The following is a 20442-nucleotide window of genomic DNA, read 5'->3' on the forward strand; positions in this document are numbered from 1 at the left end:
TCCCATGAGTCCCCGGGAGGAGGAGGCTCCAATTTCTATTAGTCTCTGGGAAGCAGAAACTCAATTCCCATTAGCCCTGTCAACTTCAGAGGTCAACACTCTGACTAGTTTTCCTCAGGAGATGAGGCAATTCCATTAGCACCTGGAGGTCAGAGATCCCAATTCTCAGAGGCCCCCAGGAAATAAAGCCCCGTTTTCACACCTACTTGCCATCCTGCAATAGTATGAATTGTGAATAAAAATAATTTTGATGTTTTAAAGTGCATTAGGAGAACTGATAGAGTTTTATTTCCTATCATTCCCACCATATTTGTGTTAAGATATAGGTATAAGGAGGCTTCCCTGGTGGCTCAGACGGTAAAGTGTCTGCCTACAATGTGGGAGACCCGGGTTCGATCCCTGGGTCAGGAAGATACTCTGGAGAAGGAAATGGCAACCCACTCCAGTACTCTTGCCTGGAAAATCCCATGGACGGAGGAGCCTGGTAGGCTACAGTCTATGGGGTCCCAAAGAGTCGGACACGACTGAACGACTTCACTTTCACTTTCTGGGAAGCCAAAGTTCTCATTTTCATTAGTGTCTGGGAGGCAGATAATCGAATTCTAATCTATTCTTGGGCAATGACACTTGCTGCTGCTGCTACTGCTGCTAAGTCATTCAGTCGTGTCCGACTCTGTGCGATCCCATAGACGGCAGCCCACCAGGCTCCCCCGTACCTGGGATTCTCCAGGCAAGAACACTGGAGTGGGTTGCCATTTCCTTCTCCAATGCATGAAAGTGAAAAGTGAAAGTAAAGTTGCTTAGTCGTGTGCGACCCTCAGCGACCCCATGGACTGCAGCCCACCAGGCTCCTCCGTCCATGGGATTTTCTAGGCAAGAGTACTGGAGTGGGGTGCCATTGCCTTCTCTGATGACACTTACAATGTGTACCAATTCAAGGGTCAACATCTGTGAGGTACAGACTACAACTCCCATCAGCCCCTGGGAAGTAAAGACTCCAATTCCCATCAGTCCTTGAGAGAAAGAAACAGTCTCATCAGCCTCCGGGAAGTCAAAATTCAATTCCCATCAGCCCCCCGGCAGCACAGATTCCCATGACAACTTCAAGAGTATTAATACTTTGACTCCCCGTTGTTTCCGGAGATAAGGCAACTTCATTAGCACTTGGAAGAAAGAGATCCCCCCAATTCTCACAGGACTTTAGGCAATAAGGACCACGCCACCTCCACCTACTCCCATTAGCCCCTGGGAAGGGAAGCCTCTTATTCCCATAAGTCTCTGAGATGAAGAAACTAGAATTCTCTTTAATTGTTGGCAAAAAAAGATTGGCTTGTGCACCAGTCTAAGTCAACTTCCCTTAAGTAAGAGACTACAACTTCCTTCAGGTCCTGAGAGGTTAAAAACTCCCAACTCCCATAAGGCTCTGGGACATGGAGACTCCTAATTCCCATCAGCCACCTGGATTTTAAAGACTCCAAATCCCATCAGGCTCTGGGAGGCTAAACATCTAATTCCCATCAGCCTCAGGAAAACAAAAGCTCAATTTCTATGAGCTCAGTGGAAGGCTGAGGTTCCTCTGTGAGACACGAAGTGCCACAGGCCCTCCTCCCCACAAGGATGGTGGAGTGAGAGTGACAGCTCCACCAATTGGCAACAATGGCCCCTCCCCGCCGCCACACCTGGGGAAGCCTGAGGACTACAAATCCCATGAGCCCCTGGGGCCAGGGCAGCTTCCTTCCTGGGGAAATCCAGCCTCTGATGGGTGCTGGAGTCAGTTCAAACTGGGGACTGCGAGGTCCAGCAGCGGGGGTGTCCCCTCTCCTGCTGCCCAGTCCAGCTGTCCCCTGGGTCACCAGAGTCCAGACAAAGGCCTGTTGTCTGGAGCTGGGACAGCTGTACCCCACCCCCAACCTAAGGGGGGTAATCGACTTCCAGATACAGACTCAGAACTCCTGAGCAGACCCATTGTTGGGGTGTCCAGTCATAGCACCCAGAGTTATGCTGCGGGAGGAAAGGAGCCTCCAATGCTGCAGAGGAAGGGTTTGGGAAGAGGCAAGATTCATTGAGCCTGGGGCTTTGCTAAGCCCCATTGCCCTAGCACATGGGAAGGGCAGGGCGATCTGCCCTTAACAAGTCAGGTCTGGCTGAGGGCACCCAGATTATGTAGTACAGAGTGTTCCCCACAGCACAGCAGGGCAATGGACGGGGACTGGAGAGGAAGGGGGAGGATCAGCCTTGTCCCCCATCAGGCACAGGGACGGCTCAGGCTTAGCTGCCCTGCTGTCAGGGTACAATCGGCCCAGAGCGTCAGACCAGGTCAGCATGGGAACATGGAGGATTATGAGTGTGTGAAGGGGGGTTGTCCTTGCGCAGTAGGGATGGGACTGGACTTTCAGTGGCCCGGCCAAGAGAGCTTAAGTTTCCCCTGGCCCCTCCAGGCCTTGATTCTGGAAACATCCCACCCTGGGAACTTGGGGAGGATGCATGGAGGGCTGGGTGTCTATAAATACCTACAAATATTTCTTGTTCTCGTAGACGTCGTGGAGTTTGAGGACATGTGGGTGCTCGATGAGCTTCAGGATGGCTATCTCCCGCTCCACCTGGGGGAAAAGGAACAGCGGGCGGTCAGCCTTGCCTCCCTCCCTGTCCCCAGCCCCAAAGGGTCCCCTCTCCCCCAGCTCACAGACACACCTTCATCAGCACCGACTCAGACAGCTTCTCCCGGTTCACGATCTTGATGGCCACCTTCTGGCCTGTGATGCAGTGGACCCCGAGTTTAACCAGACCTGGGGGAATGGGACGGAAAATGTGGGGAGTATTCCCAGTGCAGTCTCCTCACCTCTGGCTCCTAAGCCCCGTCTTGCCAACCTGCTTCCTCCTTCTTCCCCTCCTGGCTTGTTTCACGGTGGCCTGAATCACCCTGACCTGAACTCCTGGGGACTGACAGCAGCCATTCCTGCCAGACACAACTCTCTTTCCACTCCCTGTTGTCCAATTCTGTCCCTTCTGGTTGCCATCCACTTATCTGCCTCCCCCTACCTCCACAGCCACCCTGGACTCTCGGTCCTTCCCGTGTGCCCTTCGAGTTCACCTCTCCACACCGTCTTGCCTTGCTGGGTCTCCATAGTTTTGTGTCCTCCAGTCTACCTCCTTCAGACAAACCTCTCTCTCTCTCTCTCAGCCCATCACTTCCTTGAGTTCTCTGCCCTTTAATCTTCTGGAGACACCATGTCTCCCAAGGAATATAATCTTGTGATTGCCCCCTTCCCAGACAATCCTCCTCCACCTCCTCTCAAACCCGGACCTCTCAAGCCCTGTCTTTGATCTTTTAAAAACAGCAGCTGCAGCTGGGAGCATGCACATCCCAAGGGTATGCCCACTCCCCAAGGTTAAGCCCTAAACCCAGGAATGCAGGCCCCCAGCCCCCTCCACCTTCAGACCAAGGAGTCCGAGCCCCCAGCCCCTTCTCCCTCAAGCCCTCAAGTCCATGCTCATGGCCCCTTCCTCCCCCAAAACTCAGGAACTGAGGTCAGCAACACCTTCACACTTTTCGCTCTGGAATTCGGAGTCTGACCCTCCCCCAGGCCTGGCCCCTGATCCCTGAAGCTCTGGCCCAGAACTCAGGTGTTCAGCTCCTGTCTTACACCCACCCACAGCCCACCTGGCAGAAAAGAGGTTAAGGAGGTTAAGCAACAACAGAAGATGACCGCACCCCCCCCCACCCCCCCACCCCCGCCCCGAGTCCACAGCCACCCCTGAGGGATTTGCCTCCTTCGTCCACCTTTCCACCTCTCCACTCCCCGTCCCCACTCCGAGCCAGCATGCTGGAGAAAGGGCAGGATGCTGGAGACCCCATCGCCCCAGCCTCAGTGCCCCTGTCACCCCAACAGAGGCCCTCTGCGGCCAGAGGACAGTGCGGAGAGATGCCACTTCGGGAGGCGCACCCCCATGCCGGCACCTCACCCCAGCCTGCGGCTGTACTGCGCCAAGGACCTGGGCTCCCGGCCGCCGGGACCCTGGCTGCAGGCCAAGGTCCCTTGCCCACGCTGGGGCCGGACCCTCCAACCTCTGCCCCCAAAGAGGGGGAGACTTTGGGCCCTACACCTCTCCCAGGAGTCGGGACCCCAGAGTCCGAGCCCTCACCCCCTCAGCCTGGAGACCCGGCAGTCTGGACCCTGAGTCCCTTCTCTGAGAGGGACTCGGGGGCCCGGGAGCCCCACTCTCTGCCCCCATCCCCTCTCGCCCCCACACCGGGTGCCCCCTCCCTTGGCTCACCTGTCTGTCCTTTGCCGAGCGTCTTCTCCAGCCGATAGGGGCCCACATATTGGGCGTGCTGGGGTGGGTGTGGGTGTGGGTGTGGGAGGTGGTAGGCGGGGGAGCCCCCGCCCCCATCCTTGCCCCCGGACGACATGATGCCCTTGGTCCCGGCCCGACCGGCCCCCCGGCCGCCCCCCCTGCGGCCAGTCGCCCCGTCCCTCCGGTGGGGGCCGGCGGCCGCTCCGTCCCGGCCCCCCCGGCTGCCCCCCACCTCTCCGGGGGTCCCCAGGGGGCTAGGCTGGGCCCCCCCGGTCGGCGGGCCTCTGAGTTGGGGGAGGGGGGGCTGGCCCGGGGGGGTCAGGCCCCGGGAGTCAGCATGGCCCGGGGGGGCTGCGCGGCCCCCCCTCCCCAGCCCGTTTCTGGCCGGTCCCCCGCTTCCTGCGCCTCCCCCCGCCGGGGGGGTCTGAGGTGCGGGCCAGCGGATGCTGCAGGCCGAGGTCCCCCCCGCCCCCCCACGCGCCCTCTCTCCTCCGCCTCCTCCTCCTCTCCGCCTCCCCCCGCCACCTCGTCCTTTCTCTCCGGCACGCTGACATCACCATCCGGGGACTCCGGGCCCTTCCCCAAAGTTAACCCTTTCGGAGGGGGAGGGGGAGCGGGGGCAGGGGGCGGGCCTGGGCGCCGGAGCCGCGGAGACGCGGTGGGAGGATGCTGGGAGCGACGGAAGGATGCAGGAGGGACCATGGAGGCAGACGAGTGGGGCACACAGGAGGGGCAGAGCCGGGGCGACACAAAGGGAGACGGAGCCTGACACGAGTGGGGGAAGGAGACAGACGGCACGGGAGACGGGGACCGCCAGAACCGGGGCTGGGGCCGGACAGGGAGACGGGGGACCGCGCAGGCGGGCAGAGACAGGAGAGACCAGGGGGAGCAGAGGGACAGGGAGACGGAGGAGAGGGGAGAAGCTGCCTGGGAGAGACAGAGGGATGGAGAAAATCAGAGATAGAAATGGAGAGAGATAGGGGAAGGGAAAGAGAGGTGAAGAGACAGGGAATGGGCCGGGGTAGGGGGTGGGCGGGGGTTAGAGACACAGAGATATGGAGGGACAGCCGGGCAAAGAGATGAACCGAAAACAGAGCCAGAGACAGGGAGAGACTGAGAGTAATGGAGGAGAGAGACAGTGGTTGAGAGACAGATGGGGAGAGAAATGGACAGAAATAGAGGGACGGGGGCAGAGGGGACAAGATACAGAGGTGGGGCACCAGGGGAAGGTGACGGGAAGGGTGGAGGGTCAGAGAGAGAAGAAAAGTGGGAGAGAGAGGGAGACAGACAAGGGAGGAGGAACAGCAGAGAGAGAGGTGGACAGAGAGTGAAGAGAGACAGATGGAGAGAGAGAGCGACAAGTAAGCATAGAGCTGGGAACCCCAAAATATGGGGGGTAAACACAGGTGGAGGTCTAGATGCTGGGGGAGATAGGGCAGATTGGAGGGACAGGGGAAAAAAGGAGACAGAAGCAGGGAGAGAGAAAGAATTCGGGGAGTTGCTGATCCAACGCTCATCTTTGTTCCCCATGACCCCCAATCTGCCCATCCCAGCCTCCTTTCCCCACTAGCATTGGGGCCCCATATCCACCCACAGATCAAGGTGCATGTTTTTAAATATCTTGGATCCATACCTCCATTGAGAATACTCCACAATCCTCCTACAGAGAAATTTCCAGAGCCCCTTGAGGTCCCTGTGAATTTTTTGGTCGCTATTTATTCTGTGTCCACCATCAGATTCCCTAGCTCTTCATGTGGGCTCCACTATAATCATATGTCCCCACTCTAGCTCATCCATGTGCTACAATCATTTATCCCCACTCTTGGTCATCCATGAACCTGTGCACAGCTGGATTTCCATGTGACCTGGGATTCCACTATGTCAGATACCCAAGGATGTTAGGCCCCCATTTCACATCCAAGTCTCCTATAGAGTGTACCCATGAGCCTTAAGTCTCCTAGTCAACCATTCCATGATTGACTAGTCATTCATGAATAGTCATTCATTCCATGATGCTATACTCCGTACCGAAACTGAGCCAGATACTGACCCAAGTGGTGAGGCTACAGCAGTGAACCGAGTCAACCAAGATCCTTGTCCCATGGACCTCTCACTGAGGTGGGCGAGGCCAGTAACAAGCAAGGTAAACAATCAATATATATGTTGGGAATTCCCTGGCGGTCCAGTGGTTAGGACTCTGTGCTTCCACTGCAGAGGGTATGGCTTCCATCCCTGGTTGGGGAACTAATACCCCACAAGCTGTGAGGCCAAAAATCAAACTAAAGCAAGCAAACAAACGGAAAATATATGGTATGTTACAGAGTCATGATCAGTGACAAAGAGGAAACAAGGCGGGAAGGGGGACATGAAGTGTTTCTTTAAATTTTTATTTATTTATTTCTTGGCTGCACCGGCTCTTCGTTGTTGTCACAGGCTTTCTCTAGCTGTAGCGAGAGGGGGCTACTCTCTAGTTGCTGTGCCTCGGCTTCTCATTGCAGTGGTTTCTCTAGTTTCGGAGCACCAGCTCTAGGCACATGGGCCTCAACAGTTGTGGCTCTTGGGCTCTTGAACGTGGGCTCAGCAGTTGCGGTACACGGGCTTAGTTGCCCCACAGCAGGTGGAATCTCCTGGACCAAGGATCAAACCCATGTCCTTTGCTTTAGCGTGTGGATTCTCAACCACTGGACCACCAGGGAAGTCCAGGAGGTTCTTCTTGAGTGATTGTTCTATGTGATTTTCAATTACATTGCCAAGAGAGGCCTCCTCAGTGAAGGGACACTGAAGGAAAATGAGGCCACGTGGATAAAGTGCCAGGAGCCTTCCAGGCAGAGGAAGCAGCTGTGCAAAGGCCCTGGGGCAGAGGTGTGCCTGGTATGTAATGGGAAGGCTGAAGTGTGGCTGGAGGGGAACAGTGGAGAGTGCAATGGGAGGAAATAAGGTGAGGATGCAGACCCAACAGGGCCTTAGAAGCAGGGTGAACAGGGGATTTCCTGGCGGTCCAGTGGCTAGATTTAGCACTTTCAGTGTTGGGGCTTGGGTTGGATCCCTGGTCAGGGAACTAAGATCCTGTAAGCCGTATGATGTAACACAAAAAACAAAACAGAACCGAAAAAAACAGGGTGACCATATGTCCTGGTTTATGTCTTTTATTCTGTAATTATCAGTAGGGTCTGTTTTCACTCTCAAGTGCCTTGTGGATGAAAAATTGTATGATCACCCTTCTTATTGGTCATTGTAAAGGCTATGGCTTTTATAGTGTACCTGGGGAGTTTTCATCTAGGCTACCATTATATTACACATATGTTCATATGTGTAATGACATGTACAATTACATGTCACAGGTACATATATTATTCAGCATTATGTATCATAATGTATGTAAATAGTATTATAGTTAGATGGACTTTTACATATGTGTACATAAGACACAGAAGTTGGACTGTGAAGAAAGCTGAGCACCGAAGAATTGATGCTTTTGAACTGTGGTGTTGGAGAAGACTCTTGAGAGTCCCTTGGACTGCAAGGAGATCCAACCAGTCCATCCTAAAGATCAGTCCTGGGTGTTCTTTGGAAGGAATGATGCTAAAGCTGAAACTCCAGTACTTTGGCCACCTCATGCAAAGAATTGACTCATTGGAAAAGACTCTGATGCTGGGAGGGATTGGGGGCAAGAGGAGAAGGGGACGACAGAGGATGAGATGGCTGGATGGCATCACCGACTCGATGGACGTGAGTTTGAGTGAACTCCGGGAGTTGGTGATGGACAGGGAGGCCTGGCGTGCTGTAATTCATGGGGTTGCAAAGAGTCAGATATGACTGAGCAACTGAATTGACTGACTGACATAGGTACAGTAGGCTGCATGTGTGTGCTCAGTCACTTAGTCGTGTCAGATTCATGCGACCCCACAGACTGTAGCCCACCAGGCTCTTCTGTCTATGGTATTTTCCAGGCAAGAATACTGGAATGGGTGGTCATTTCCTCCTCCAAGGTGGGGATCTTCCCAACCTAGGGATCGAACCTGCATCTCCTGCATTGCAGGCAGATTCTTTACTGCTGAGTCATCAGGGAATGCCCAAAGATGTCCATGTCATAATTCTGCGAACCTGTGAATATGTCAACTTAGTCAGCAAAATGGTCTTTGCAGATGTGATGGAGCTGAAAATCTTAGATGCAGAAAATTTCCTGGTTATTACATTTGTGCCCTAAATGTAATCACAAGCATTCTTATGAGGGGGAAACAGGAAGATCAGTCAGAGGAGGAGACAGGATAAGGAAGGAAACCGAAGCCAAAATGGGGACCTCTGGTGGTCCAGGGGTCTGGGTTCAATTTGAGGTTAAGGAAATAGATCCCACATGCTGCAACCACAGCTAAGACCAGGGCAGCCAAAAAAAAAAAAAGCCAAAATGATGTAGCCACAAACCAAGGAATGTGGACAGCCTCCTGGGAAACATTCTTCCCTGGAGCCCCCGGAAGGAATACAACCTTGATTTTAACTACTTGAACTCGGTGAGACCCACGTTGGGCTTCTGAACTGTAAGTAAGCCACCCAGTTTTTCAGTAATCTGTTAACAGTAGAGAGGAAATGGAGTACCCAGGGGCTCAGATCCATGTCTGACAATCGTCCTTCTCAGTGCTACACACACACACGTTTGGTCTTCACATCCCACACCCAGCAGTGCGCTCAATACACCTGTGATTGTGGGCCCCACCAAAGTTGAGTATAACCTTTTCCTAGAGTGGGAGGGCCTTGTATGGAAGACTAGAATTAGGATTTATTTAAGCCTAGCTCACAGTCCCAAACCTGAACCCTAAATCTGGTGCAGGGAGGCCTCGAGCTGCCTAAACCACCTTTCCCCGGGGAACTTTATTTCCAGGCTTCAAGAATCACCTCTGGTGCACCTGGCAGGACCCAGAGAAGATTCCACAAGGGAGACGCTGGGGTAACGATAAGAGTGGTCTGCACAGGAGGTGCAGTAGGGAGAACGGGGAGCCCCTTACGAGGAAAGGGGAAATAGAAGCCAAGAGCGGGCTGCAATAGGCCAGACGCCGCCCGGGTCAGATACTAGTGCTGAGAGCACAGGGAGGCCCAAGCAGAGTTCAAAGGGCCCCAAGCTTAACCCGGAGCCGCGGGCGCTCCGGCCCGCGGGGCGGGTCTTAGCTGGGAGTGGCCGAAAGCCCTGGAACAGGGGCGGAGCCTGAAGCGGCGGGGCGGGACGGAGCGCAGAACCAGGGCAGGGGGCGTGGGCGTGGGCGGGGCACAGCAGGGGCGGAGCCAGCCCGGGGGCGGGGCCTGCACGGGGTAGGGGTGAAGCTTGCAGAGAGGGTGAGGAGGTGGGGCTTATCGGGGGCGGGGCCCGGTCCGGGGGCGGGGCTTCGGCCAGGGTGCGCGCGCGCTGGGCGTGGCCGGGGCGAGGGGCCTGGCCAAGCCAGGTGTCCCGCCAGGTGGGAAGAATTTAAGAGCCCGGGGAAGCCGCCTCACGGCCCCAATTGGTGTGGCTGCTCCGGGAACTTCCGGGCCAGACCGTGCGTGTTTCCGGTCAATATGGCGGCGCCCAGTAGAGTCAGGTGCGGGCGAGTCTATCTTCGGTAGCGGCGGCGACACGAGGCTCGGGGAGGTGAGGTCCGCCCCGCTCTGGCTCCCCTCGTCAGACAGGAGGGAGGGGACATGTCGCTAAGATGACCAAAGGGAGGGCTTCTTGCTCTGAAGGCTGGGCGGTGGGGTTGCCAAGAGATGGGAACGACCGCGGTGGAGATGGAGGAGGGGGTTGCTAGGGAGAGTGGGTGGGGCCTGTTGCTAGGGAGGAGAGAGGGACTGCTGACTTTGGGGAAGGGGCCTGTTGGTATGAAAGAAGAAAAGGGGGCCGTGGTTAAAGGAGGTGTGGGCAGCGTGGTTTGGAATCATGCAGGGCCGCCGAGCTCCCCTAAAACGCCACCTTCTCAGCAGACCCCCAGGAGTCCACCCGTCAGGACGCCAGAGCTACTTCAGCGGTGACCACCCCCTACCCCAACACATTCTTCCTTTCTTCGCAAACTGCCCATGGCGAACCAGGGCTCCGGGGGCAGTCGCCTTCCCCTGGCGCTACCCTCAGCCTCCCAGGATTGCTCGTCAGGGGGCAGCGGCTCCTCCGAGGGCGGCTCGGGCCATCCCCCGCCGCCGCGAAACCTCCAAGGCCTGCTGCAGATGGCTATCACGGCGGGCTCTGAAGAGCCAGACCCCCCTCCAGAACCCATGAGTGAGGAGGTAAAGGGCGGGGGTCCGAGAAGGTGGGGTGAGGGGTTTGGGATAAGAGATATCTGGGGAGGGGCGGTAGTGCCTGTGTGAAGGCATAGGAGGCTGTATTTGTGCTCCATAGGGTTACTGTAGACTGAAAGTCAGATCCTGGGACCCTGCACTGTGCGGGAAGGCAGAATAACCTCATGGTAAAAAAAGAAAACGCAAGGGCACGCCAGAGCGAGACAGATATGGCTTCAGTATGTTACAGCTGTGTGACCTTGGGGGTATCACTGCATCTTTCTGAGCATCGATTCTCAATTGCAAGTTGATGTTGATGATAAGAAGGAGTGGCCCTTCACAGGGTAGTTCTGAGACTCCTGTTGAAGTGGGTCTCAACATCACACCTGGTACACAGGCTTTGCTCCTGAAGGCAGCAGGATATTCTCATTAAGAGCAGACTCTAATAAGAGTTCTGTGGACAGACCACCTAGATTTGACTTAGGTGTTGTGGATGGCTGACTGTGTGACCTTGGGCAAGTCACCCTTTTCTGTGCCTCCATTTTCTCATCTGTGAAGTGGGAATAGCAGTAATATTAATACTTAACCATGGAAGGCTGTTCTGGAAGTCAAGAACACTATTTGCTATACGTGATGTTTACTTGGCGGTGACAGTTGCAGTGTATGAAACATGGTGTTAATACAGTAACATCCATGAAGTCACTGAGCCTCTAGGACCATGAGGTGGTCCGACAGGCACGGAAAAGATTAACATCTTGCCCAAATTTATCCAGGACTATGACTTTAGATCCTTCATCTGAGCACTTAGCACAGAGTTGGGCCAAAAAGAAAAACACCCAGTGGCCAGTTCTCAGTGCTTATCTTATTTGACCTACGAGCAGCATTTGATGACGACCCTGTCCCCTTGAGCTCTTTCTTCATGTGGCTTCTGGAGCATGGACCAGCGTGGTTTTCTGGTTTTCATCCCACTCACTGGCTCTTCTTCCCCACCGCCTCTGTTGGTTCATCCTCATTTTCCAGTCCCTTGACCATAGAGCACACCAGCACTCTCTCTTCTCCATTCACTTCCTGTATGATCTCACATTGGGTTGAGGTTTTACTCTGACGACTCTCAAGTTTATATCTCTAGCCAGTGGTTCTCTCCTGGAGGGATGGTTTTAACCACATTTGGCAATGGGCAGAGACATTCTTGGTTGTTGCAAACTGGCGGGTTGTGGGAGGGGGGGCAGTGCTGTTGGCATCTCGTGGGTGGAAGTCAGGGATGCGGCTCAGCGTCCTGCAGTGCACGGATGACCCCCACTGCTGAACGGTCCAGCTCAGGGTGTCAGTAGGGTCATGGCTGAGAAATCCAGGTCCAGGCTGGCCCTCCTTCCTAAGCTTCAGGTGTCTTTCTCAATATTTTGCCTTGTGTATGTCATGGATCCCCCAAACTTAACAAGTTCAAAAATCAGCACCAATTTGTACTCGTCTCACTCCACACCTGCTTCTCTTGCCATCTGCCCCGTCCCTTTCTAGTTGTTCAGGACAAGAATCTAGGTGTTGCTGACCCTTCTTTTTCCGTCATGCCCCACAACCAGTCTCTCCATAGATGCAGTGTCCAGAAAAGAGCATTAGTGGAAAAGGTACCTGGGAGGTATCTGTTAGTTGAAGGACACTCAGCCCTCAATGTTGGCTGTTATTATTATTTTTTCCTTTGCCTGTGCCTCTTGGCATGGGGAACTTCCCTGACCAGGGATCAAACCTGTGCCCCTTGCAGTGGAAGCACCAGCTCTTAACCAGTGGACCGCCAGGGACGCCCCGGCTGTTATTGGTAATGACTGTTACTCCTGAGTCGATGATTGATAAGGTTTGCTTCTTTCTCCCGCCCCACCTCACCTTGCAGAGGCGCCAGTGGCTGCAGGAGGCCATGTCCGCCGCCTTCAGGGGCCAGCGGGAGGAGGTGGAGCAGATGAAGAACTGCCTCCGGGTGCTGTCCCAGCCCACGCCCTCCTCGGCTGGCGAGGCTGAACTGGCCACTGACCAGCAGGAGCGCGAGGGAGCCCTGGAGCTGCTGGCGGACCTGTGTGAGAACATGGACAATGCAGCAGGTACAGCCAGCCCGCCCCGGCCTGCCCCCCGCCGCCAGGGTCCTGCCCCTTCTGCCTTCCCGTCTGCCTCTGTCTCTTGCCGCCTCTTCCTCGCCCCCCCGCCGCCGGCCCCGGGTCCTGCTGCAGCCCAGCCCTTTGTCCTTTGCCTCAGGCACCATGCAACCTGCCTCCTCCCGAGCCTCCCAGCCTCCCTGCTCCAGTCTGGCTCTGACTCAGGCCCCAGTTGAGACTGCCCTGTCCCCCGCTGCTTGGTCTGCCTGCCGACAGGGGCTACAATGGCACCAGGTCCCGTCCACCACCTCCCTGATGGGACTGACCATCTCACCCTGGTCCGCTGGGATCCCCGTGCTGTTCCCCAGAGTAAGAGACACGAGGTGGTCCTAGATGGGATGGTCAGAGAAGGCCTCCCCGAGGGGTGACACGTGATCAGAGACCTGAAGGGAGGCCGTGCGTCATGGGATCAGCTCTGGAGAAAAGCATCCCAGGCAGAGGAAACGACCCATGCAAAGGCCCTGAGGTGGGAACCTGCCTGGCCGGGGTGGAAGAGCAGTGAGGTGGGCAGAACAGAGCAGAGAGAGAGGGACGAGGGCTGGGCAGTGACCTGTGCTGGGCACACAGCGGCTCCCAGGCCAAGGCTGGCGCTGTGGGTTTCATCTCAAAGGCCGAGAAGCCGCTAGAAAGACGAGTCGTCACTTCCACTTGGAGTGGCGTGGCATGGCGTAGTTGTTGAGGATGTGGATTTGTCTGTTCTGGACATTTTATGTACGAGGGATAGTAGAATATGTGATCTTTTTGCTATGGGCTTTCTTCTCCAAGTGTGATATTTTCAAGGTTCTTACAGGTCATAGCTGTATCAGAAATTTAGTCCTTTTTGTGGCGAATACTCTAGTGTGTAGCTAGGCTGTGTGCCGTTCATCCTATCATCAGTTGACGGACATTTGGTCATTTCCCCCTTCGGTTATTGTAAATAATACTGCTGTGGACACTGGGGTACAAGCAAGCATCTGTTCCAGTTTCTGCTCTTGAGGCTTGTGGATACATATTTGTTGGAGTAGTCACATGATAACTCTTTTTCACTTTTTGAAGAACAGCCAAGCTGACCAATTCAGAAAACAGGTGTTGGGCTGTAGATTGCAGACCTCTGGTCTGGTGTAGTCTGTTTCCCCAGGGGATGTTCAGATTGTCACAGACCGGGTGTCAGAACTGGCATTTAGTGGGCTGGACCCTGGGCCACTGACCTTGTTGAGATGTGCCGGCCTTGAACAGACCCCCAGTTGGGTGCCTAGGGAGGGCCAGCCCTTGGAGGCAGGCTCCCTCAGCTTCAGCTGGTTTTCCGTCCATTCTGGCTGCCCTAACAAAGCAGCGTGGACTGCGGGGCTTCGACACCAGAAGTCTGCTCTCTCACAGCTCTGAGGCTGGCAGTCTAAGGGTCAGTTTCTTCTGAGGCCCCTCTCCTTGGCTTGTATGTGGGGAGCTTCCCGCTGTTGCTACATGGCCATCTGTCTGTGTGTGTCTGTGTCCTCATCTCCTCTTTTCATAAGGGCACCATTCCTGTTGGATTAGGGCCCCATCCTGTGACAATATTTTACCTTGCATGCATGTATCCTGAGTCGATCAGTCGTGTCCGACTCTTTGTGACCCCATGGACTGTAGCCCACCAGGCTCCTCTGTCCATGGGGATTCTCCAGGCAAGAATACTGGAGTGGGTTGCCATGCCCTCCTCCAGGGGATCTTCCCGACCAGGGATTGAACCTGTGTCTCTGCATTGACAAGCGGGTTCTTTGCCACTGGCACCCCCGGGAATCCCCTGGGGGTTGGGGCTTCCATGTAAATCTGGGGGTAGGACCCAGCTCAGCCCGTCACACCTGGCCTGCCTGCTGCCCTCTCCTCCCAGACTTCTGCCAGCTGTCGGGCATGCACCTGCTGGTGGGCCGCTACCTGGAGGCGGGGCCAGCGGGGCTGCGGTGGCGGGCGGCACAGCTCATCGGCACATGCAGCCAGAACGTGGCGGCCATCCAGGAGCAGGTGCTGGGCCTCGGCGCCCTGCGCAAGCTGCTGCGCCTGCTGGACCGGGACCCCTGCGATGCGGTGCGCGTCAAGGCTCTCTTCGCCATCTCCTGTGAGTGTCCCGGCCGTGGGGGTGGGGGGTGGGCCCACTCTGCTCAGCGACCAGACCCTGGGGACGCGGGGCGAGGCCCAGCCCGAGCGCTCTGAGGCCCCTAAAGGCTGTCGGCCAGGGGGCTGTGGACGTCTGGGCTGATCACCCCCATCACGGGGGTCCTCGGGCGGGGGCTGCTGAGGGAGTGTCCTGACAATGGGCAGTCCACTTCTGCAGAGAACGTACGCAGTCCCGGACCTCCCTTTACCCCCACCCCTCCAGGAGCTTAGAAAGTACTGCCTCTTATTCATTTTTTTGGTACATCTTAAAACCCAGCCCTGCCCTGTCCCTGCCCCCTGCCTCACTGGTAGCCACTACATTTGTGAGTCTGCTTCTTTTTTGTTACACGATGTAGTTGTTTTACTTCTTAGATTCCACACGTAAGTGATAGCACACAAATGTCTTTCTTTGTCTGTCTGACTTCCCCAAGCGTGAAATCTCCAAGCCCATCCATGCTGTTGCAAGTGACGAGATTTAATTTTTCTCTTATGGCTGAGGCCTTTTATCTTTTAGAAAATTGATGTAGAATTCGCATAACTATTTTTAAGTGTACAATTCAGTAGCATCTGTGGTCTTTTTTTGGGGGGTGGGCGTGATTGCGGGGTACGCTACCATCTGGAAAGTGCTGGGGACCGGCCAGCCCTGGTGCTACCAGCCGATTTGGTGGTCTGTCTCCTGACTGCTCCTGCTGCCTGGTGCGCGGAGGCTCACAGCGGTTCACCTACTGGCCACAGACCAAGAGGGGGTCTGATGGCGGAGGAGTGGGCGTGGTGAGGGGGAGGGGTGTCCTCCGGTAGATGCATCTCCGGGTTCCTGGCACCGGCTGGGCTTAGGCTCGGGGTGCCGCTCAACCCCCTCCAGTGCACAGCGCAGCCCCGGGACACAGGGATCGGGCCCAGCGGAGAGGCCCCGGGGTGGAGGGGAGCCGTTGCCCCTGTATACGGCCTGACGGCAGAGCCGATAGGCCGTGCCCACTGAGCAGACGCGGAAGGTCATCACGTCTACCTCCCCATCTGCCGGTCTTTTTTTTTTTTTTAAACTGAGTAACGGTGTATTTAGCGGGTCGCACAGAGTCGGACACGACTGAAGCAACTTAGCAGCAGCAGCAGCCAAACTATTATTGTTTTAGCCCATCGTTATGTGGCATGTTAATAAGCTACTTTAGATCTTTTTATTTTTCCCCACGTTACGTCTTTGAAACCTGGTGTGTATCCTGCACATAAGCATCTCAACTCAGGCTGCATTTTCAGCGATCAGCATGTAGCGAATTCTAGTGAAGGGACAAAGTTGTGCTTCACGGGAAAATACCACCGCTTCACCACTTAACTTAACTTGAAATGAATGAAGCTCAACTGAGATTAACAACTCAGGTCCTCAGGGGCACTTGTCAGGTATTTAGTGGCCACGGTTTTCTGGAGACTCCCATCTGTCCTGGCCTACCTCGACCCTGCCCAAGGGCAGGCACCTAACTGGAAGTGCACCCTGCACCCTGGTTCTCATCGTGCGTGGAGGCCGTGCAGGGTTCCTGGCACCCTCACAATGTAGTCTGGCTCTCTGCTCTTAGTTTCCTCATCAGTAAAATGGGAGTCACCTCCTAGGATGGTGTGGAGAGTTAAAAAGAGATAATGTGCTCCTCAGAGGATGCGGGAACAAAATGTATATTCATACAGTGGGTACTAGTCAGCCATTAGAAGGAAAGAAGTTACTGACTCATGCTGTAACCTGGATGAGCCTGGAAGACATTATGCTGAGTGAGAGAGGCCAGGCACAGAAGGCCACAGAGTGTATGATTCCATTCAGGTGAAATGTGCGGAATGCGCAAATCCACGGAAAGCAGATCAGTGGTTGCCAACTGCCGGAGAGACCACTAACCAGTACAGGGCTTCTTTTGGGAGTGATAAAAACATTCTGTTGTTAGATAATTATGGTCAGCCAACCTTGTGAATATACTGAAAACCACTGAACTGTATAGTTTAAAAAGGTAAATTGTACAGGCTGTGGAATTGTGTCTCAGCTAAAAATATTTAAAGGTAATGCCTGCGAAGCATGGGCCCATAAAAATCCACGGTGGTGATGGTGGTGATGATGGTGATGGTGGTGAGAATGGTGGTCCAGAAGGTGAAGATTGTGGTGTTTATGGTGGTGGTGGTGATGTAATGGTAATGATGGTGTTTGTGGTGATGGCGGTGGTGGTCTTGCAGGTGATGGTTGTGGTGTTTATGATGGTGGTGGTGGTGGTGATGACTGGTGTTTCTAGTGCTGATGGCAGTGGTAACGATGAAGGTATTGGTGGTGATGATGGTGATGGTGACTGGGACCTCAAGGCCCTGCCTGCCCCCCTCCCCAGGCCTGGTCCGGGAGCAGGAGGCCGGGCTGCTGCAGTTCCTCCGCCTGGACGGCTTCTCCGTGTTGATGCGGGCCATGCAGCAGCAGGTGCAGAAGCTCAAGGTCAAGTCGGCGTTCCTGCTGCAGAACCTGCTGGTGGGCCACCCTGAACACAAAGGTGGGGCGGCCCGGGCGGGGAGCTAGGGTGGTTCCCGGGGGAGTGCACGGGAGGATGGCTGCTCCTCTGACCCTGTGGCCCTTCCCTAGGGACCCTGTGTGCAATGGGCATGGTCCAGCAGCTGGTGGCCCTCGTGCGGACAGAACACAGCCCCTTCCACGAGCACGTGCTCGGAGCCCTGTGCAGGTGTGCTGGGCGCCAGGGGACCGGCCCGGTGTGGGGTAGAGGGTTAGGGTCAGATGGGGCGCCAGGGGACTAGCCCGATGGGGGGTAAAGGGTTTAGGGTCAGAGAGGAGCAGAAATCAGGGTGCTGGCCCTCCGGAGCCTCAGTCTCCTCACTGTAGGGGCTGACATAGCACCCTGGGGAGGAGGGAGACAGTTTTCCTCCCACTTACTCTCCCCATCCCGCACGTAAAGCACAGGCAGGTTAGAGCCGTAAGACAGCAGCATGGAGCAGCTGAGCGAGCAGGCAGCAACGCTCACGTGTGGAGTGGGCTCCAGACCAGGCACTTTTCTAAGCGCCCTGTTCCGTACAAGTCTCATCCAAGTCCCTTGGGTAGGGTGGGGGCAGGAGTCCACGTTGCAGATGGGGAAACTGAGGCCCACTGGGGGGCGGCGGCTTGCCCAGGCTCGGTGGGGGGGTGGGGGGGTGGAGGGCAGCTGGGCAGAGGGAGGTCCCAAGAATGGCTGTCCTGTCCCTGCAGCTTGGTGACAGACTTCCCCCAGGGCGTGCGGGAGTGCCGGGAGCCCGAGCTGGGCCTGGAGGAACTTCTGCGGCACCGGTGCCAGCTGCTGCAGCAGCACGAAGAGTACCAGGTACTGCCGAATGGGGGGGGAAGGGGTGGGAGGGCCAGCCTGGTACCTGCCTTCTAGGCCTCTATGGTCTATTCGCCCATGCTTTAAAAAAAAAAAAATTTATTTATTTCTTTATTTTTGGCTGTGCTGGGTCATTGCTGGTCAGGCTCTTCTCAAGTTGTGGTGTGCAGGGGCTACTCTCTACTTGTGGGGCGCCAGCTTCTCACTGCAGTGGTTTCTCTTGTTACAGAGCACAGGCTGTAGAGTGCCAGCTCAGTAGTTGTGGCTCACAGGATTAACTGCACTGCAGCACGTGGGATCAGCCCGGATCAGGGATCGAACCCATGTCTTCTGCACTGGCAGGCTGATTCTTAACCAGTGAGCCACCAGGGAAGCCCGATTGGCCCACGCCTTTGTTTACACCTTGTTTCCAATTCATGTGTTTCTCTAGGCATCATTCAGCACACATTTATTGCCCCCTCCCACATGCTTCATGCTCTGTTAGCATCAGGGGGACGGCAAGGAGAAACAGAAGCTCAGGGTTTCTTAAAGAGTTAATAGATTCATCTAATTACTATCCAAATTAATATCATTATTTATATCATATCATTCAAATAAGTATTTATTAGATTGATAAATAAGTAAATGATAAATAGAAACCAATTATTGAATTAAATAGGTAAGAAATACGTGATAAATTACAACTCATTAGGTTTGTCATTAGATAAAGGATAATAATAAATTACAAATAGTAACTCACCAGATAAATAGATAAGTAACAAATAAGTGATAATATAACTCAGATATTTAATTATACAGATAGTAATGTGATAAATAACTCAGGTATTTAGTTAAATAGGTAAGTAACTAATAAGTGATAAGAGCAACAAATAACATTCAGTAGTTATTTATTTAAATGACTAAGTTATTTAGTTAACTGTACTTAAGTAATTTATTCAGCCCTTATGATACCACCCAGATGCTGTTGCTTCAGCAAAGCTGGACACAGAAAACATGCCACCCTCTTGGGACGTACCTTCTGCTGAGATCATTCTTCTATGAACACTGTCAGGCATTTCCAGAGGGGTCCTGGGTACTGGGTGTGAGGAGCAGGGGTGACTGGGAGAAGCACAGTGCCCACCCCCCAGGGGCTTGTCCTCTGACCTTGTCACATGAACCCGTGGAGATATGTGCCTGGGGTTGGGCAGGGGGATCCCCTGCCCTGGTCTGTCCTGAAGTTTCAGCCATCCTTGCTTGATGCATCCATGCATCTATTCTCTGAATCTATGGTATGAACAGCTTTATTGACATTTAACTTACCTATACTGAAAGTGTACAATTTGAGAAGTTTTGACATATGTATACACCTGTGGAAACCTTCATTTTTCCATCAGGGGCAGGCGGGAAGAGGAGCCGTTTCTGGGTGCAGAGCTGGTGGAGGCAGGGTCTGGCCTCTACACTCAGGGCTTCCAATTTCCCACCCCAATGCAGGAGGAGCTGGAGTTCTGTGAAAAGTTGCTACAGACCTGTTTCTCCACCCCAACTGATGACAGCATGGATCGGTGAAACCCGGTGGCTTCTCTCCCCCTCTTCATGGGAACCCCAGGCCTCCTGCCTTCCCCTCACCCATGAAGCCCTCTCCCAGAGGAGAGAAGGGCCTTGTTGGTGCCGTGCCCGGGCGTGTCAGCCTGTCTCTGCTCAGCCGCCAGGATGGGTGCTGAAGAAGGCGCTGGCTCCCTGGGTCCCACCTCTCAGGCACTCTCAATCCACCCCCCTTCTCGTGTGCACACTGCTCTTCCAGGAAAGGTGCTCCTCCTCCTCCGCCTGCTTCACTGCCACCTTTGTCACCTCGCCTGCAGAGTGCCTTGGTTGGGGAGGAGGGGCACAATCAGGGGGTCTAGGGAGCCAAGCAGGGAACAGCAGTGGGCGGAACCTTGGAATAATAAAAGTGTTGCTCTCTAAAGTCCGGAGCCATTGTCTTTCATCCTCCCAGCGTCTCTAGAGAGGGAGTGTGTGGGATACTCGTCCTTCTCTTCCCCCCCCCCCCCCCACCATCTCTGATAACTTCTCTGAAGAAATATACTTTTGACATTCACGCTTCCACGTCTAAGGTGGGAGCCATGTTCTTTCCCAGCATGCAGTGTGGCGTGGCTTCTGCTCCACCAATCAGAGCTCGCCGCCCAGAGGCTTGGAACCTCCGCTGGAGAAGGCGGGAGCAGGTACTAGAGGCATTGAGACACCTCCCACGCCAGCGATGGAGGCCACTCTGGGTGCCTGGGGCAGGCTTGAGGTTGGGTGTGTGCTTCGTCCTGACAGGAAAGCACTAGGCCTTTTCTCCAGCCTTCTCTGAGATTGGGGAGCAAGCAGGG

The 20442-nt window shown here is 54.9% G+C and overlaps 2 protein-coding genes across 8 annotated transcripts in view; one reads left to right on the forward strand and one right to left on the reverse strand.

Moving 5' to 3' along the window:
• Nucleotides 1-4549, reverse strand: part of BRSK1 (BR serine/threonine kinase 1) — a 24351-nt gene extending 19802 nt beyond the window's left edge. The window contains exons 1-3 of one of the 2 annotated variants that reach the window (XM_086354471.1): nucleotides 4276-4549; nucleotides 2692-2786; nucleotides 2515-2600 (exon numbers count right to left, since the gene is read on the reverse strand). In XM_086354471.1, the coding sequence (XP_086210597.1) occupies nucleotides 2515-2600; nucleotides 2692-2786; nucleotides 4276-4411 (317 nt within the window). In that variant the 5' untranslated portion in view covers nucleotides 4412-4549. Of the gene's footprint in view, nucleotides 1-2510; nucleotides 2601-2691; nucleotides 2787-4275 lie in introns of both variants that reach the window. The other variant, XM_086354472.1, reaches the window with a different exon arrangement.
• Nucleotides 4550-9833: 5284 nt separating this feature from the next.
• On the forward strand, nucleotides 9834-20036 carry HSPBP1 (HSPA (Hsp70) binding protein 1). 6 transcript variants are annotated; one of them, XR_015146509.1, is made up of 8 exons: nucleotides 9834-9913; nucleotides 10205-10539; nucleotides 12413-12617; nucleotides 14512-14736; nucleotides 17123-17256; nucleotides 17368-17464; nucleotides 17983-18094; nucleotides 19565-20036. XR_015146509.1 is itself a non-coding variant. In XM_086354493.1 (8 exons), exons 2-8 carry the CDS (start codon nucleotides 10336-10338, stop codon nucleotides 19637-19639), a joined length of 1074 nt encoding a protein of 357 aa, XP_086210619.1. In that variant the 5' UTR covers nucleotides 9834-9913; nucleotides 10205-10335; the 3' UTR covers nucleotides 19640-20036. The 6 variants fall into 6 exon arrangements, 3 of the variants coding, with proteins under 3 accessions (XP_086210619.1, XP_086210618.1, XP_086210617.1); XR_015146508.1 differs by having other exon boundaries at nucleotides 10240-10539; XR_015146507.1 differs by having other exon boundaries at nucleotides 10243-10539.
• Nucleotides 20037-20442: the final 406 nt, after the last annotated feature.

Source organism: Bos grunniens, chromosome 18 (assembly GCF_055505025.1).
Source record: "Bos grunniens cultivar Pamir isolate PY7600 chromosome 18, Bosgru_T2T1.0, whole genome shotgun sequence".
NCBI lineage: Eukaryota > Metazoa > Chordata > Mammalia > Artiodactyla > Bovidae > Bos > Bos grunniens.

What these genes read in the sequence shown, in the direction of transcription:
- HSPBP1 (XM_086354493.1), top strand. Translation starts at nt 10,336, where the DNA reads ATGGCGAACCAGGGCTCCGGGGGCAGTCGCCTTCCCCTGGCGCTACCC. An exon ending in GGGCCACCCTGAACACAAAG is followed by an intron (nt 17,279 to 17,367) that starts GTGGGGCGGCCC and finishes GCCCTTCCCTAG; the next exon opens with GGACCCTGTGTGCAATGGGC. An exon ending in GTGCTCGGAGCCCTGTGCAG is followed by an intron (nt 17,465 to 17,982) that starts GTGTGCTGGGCG and finishes CTGTCCCTGCAG; the next exon opens with CTTGGTGACAGACTTCCCCC.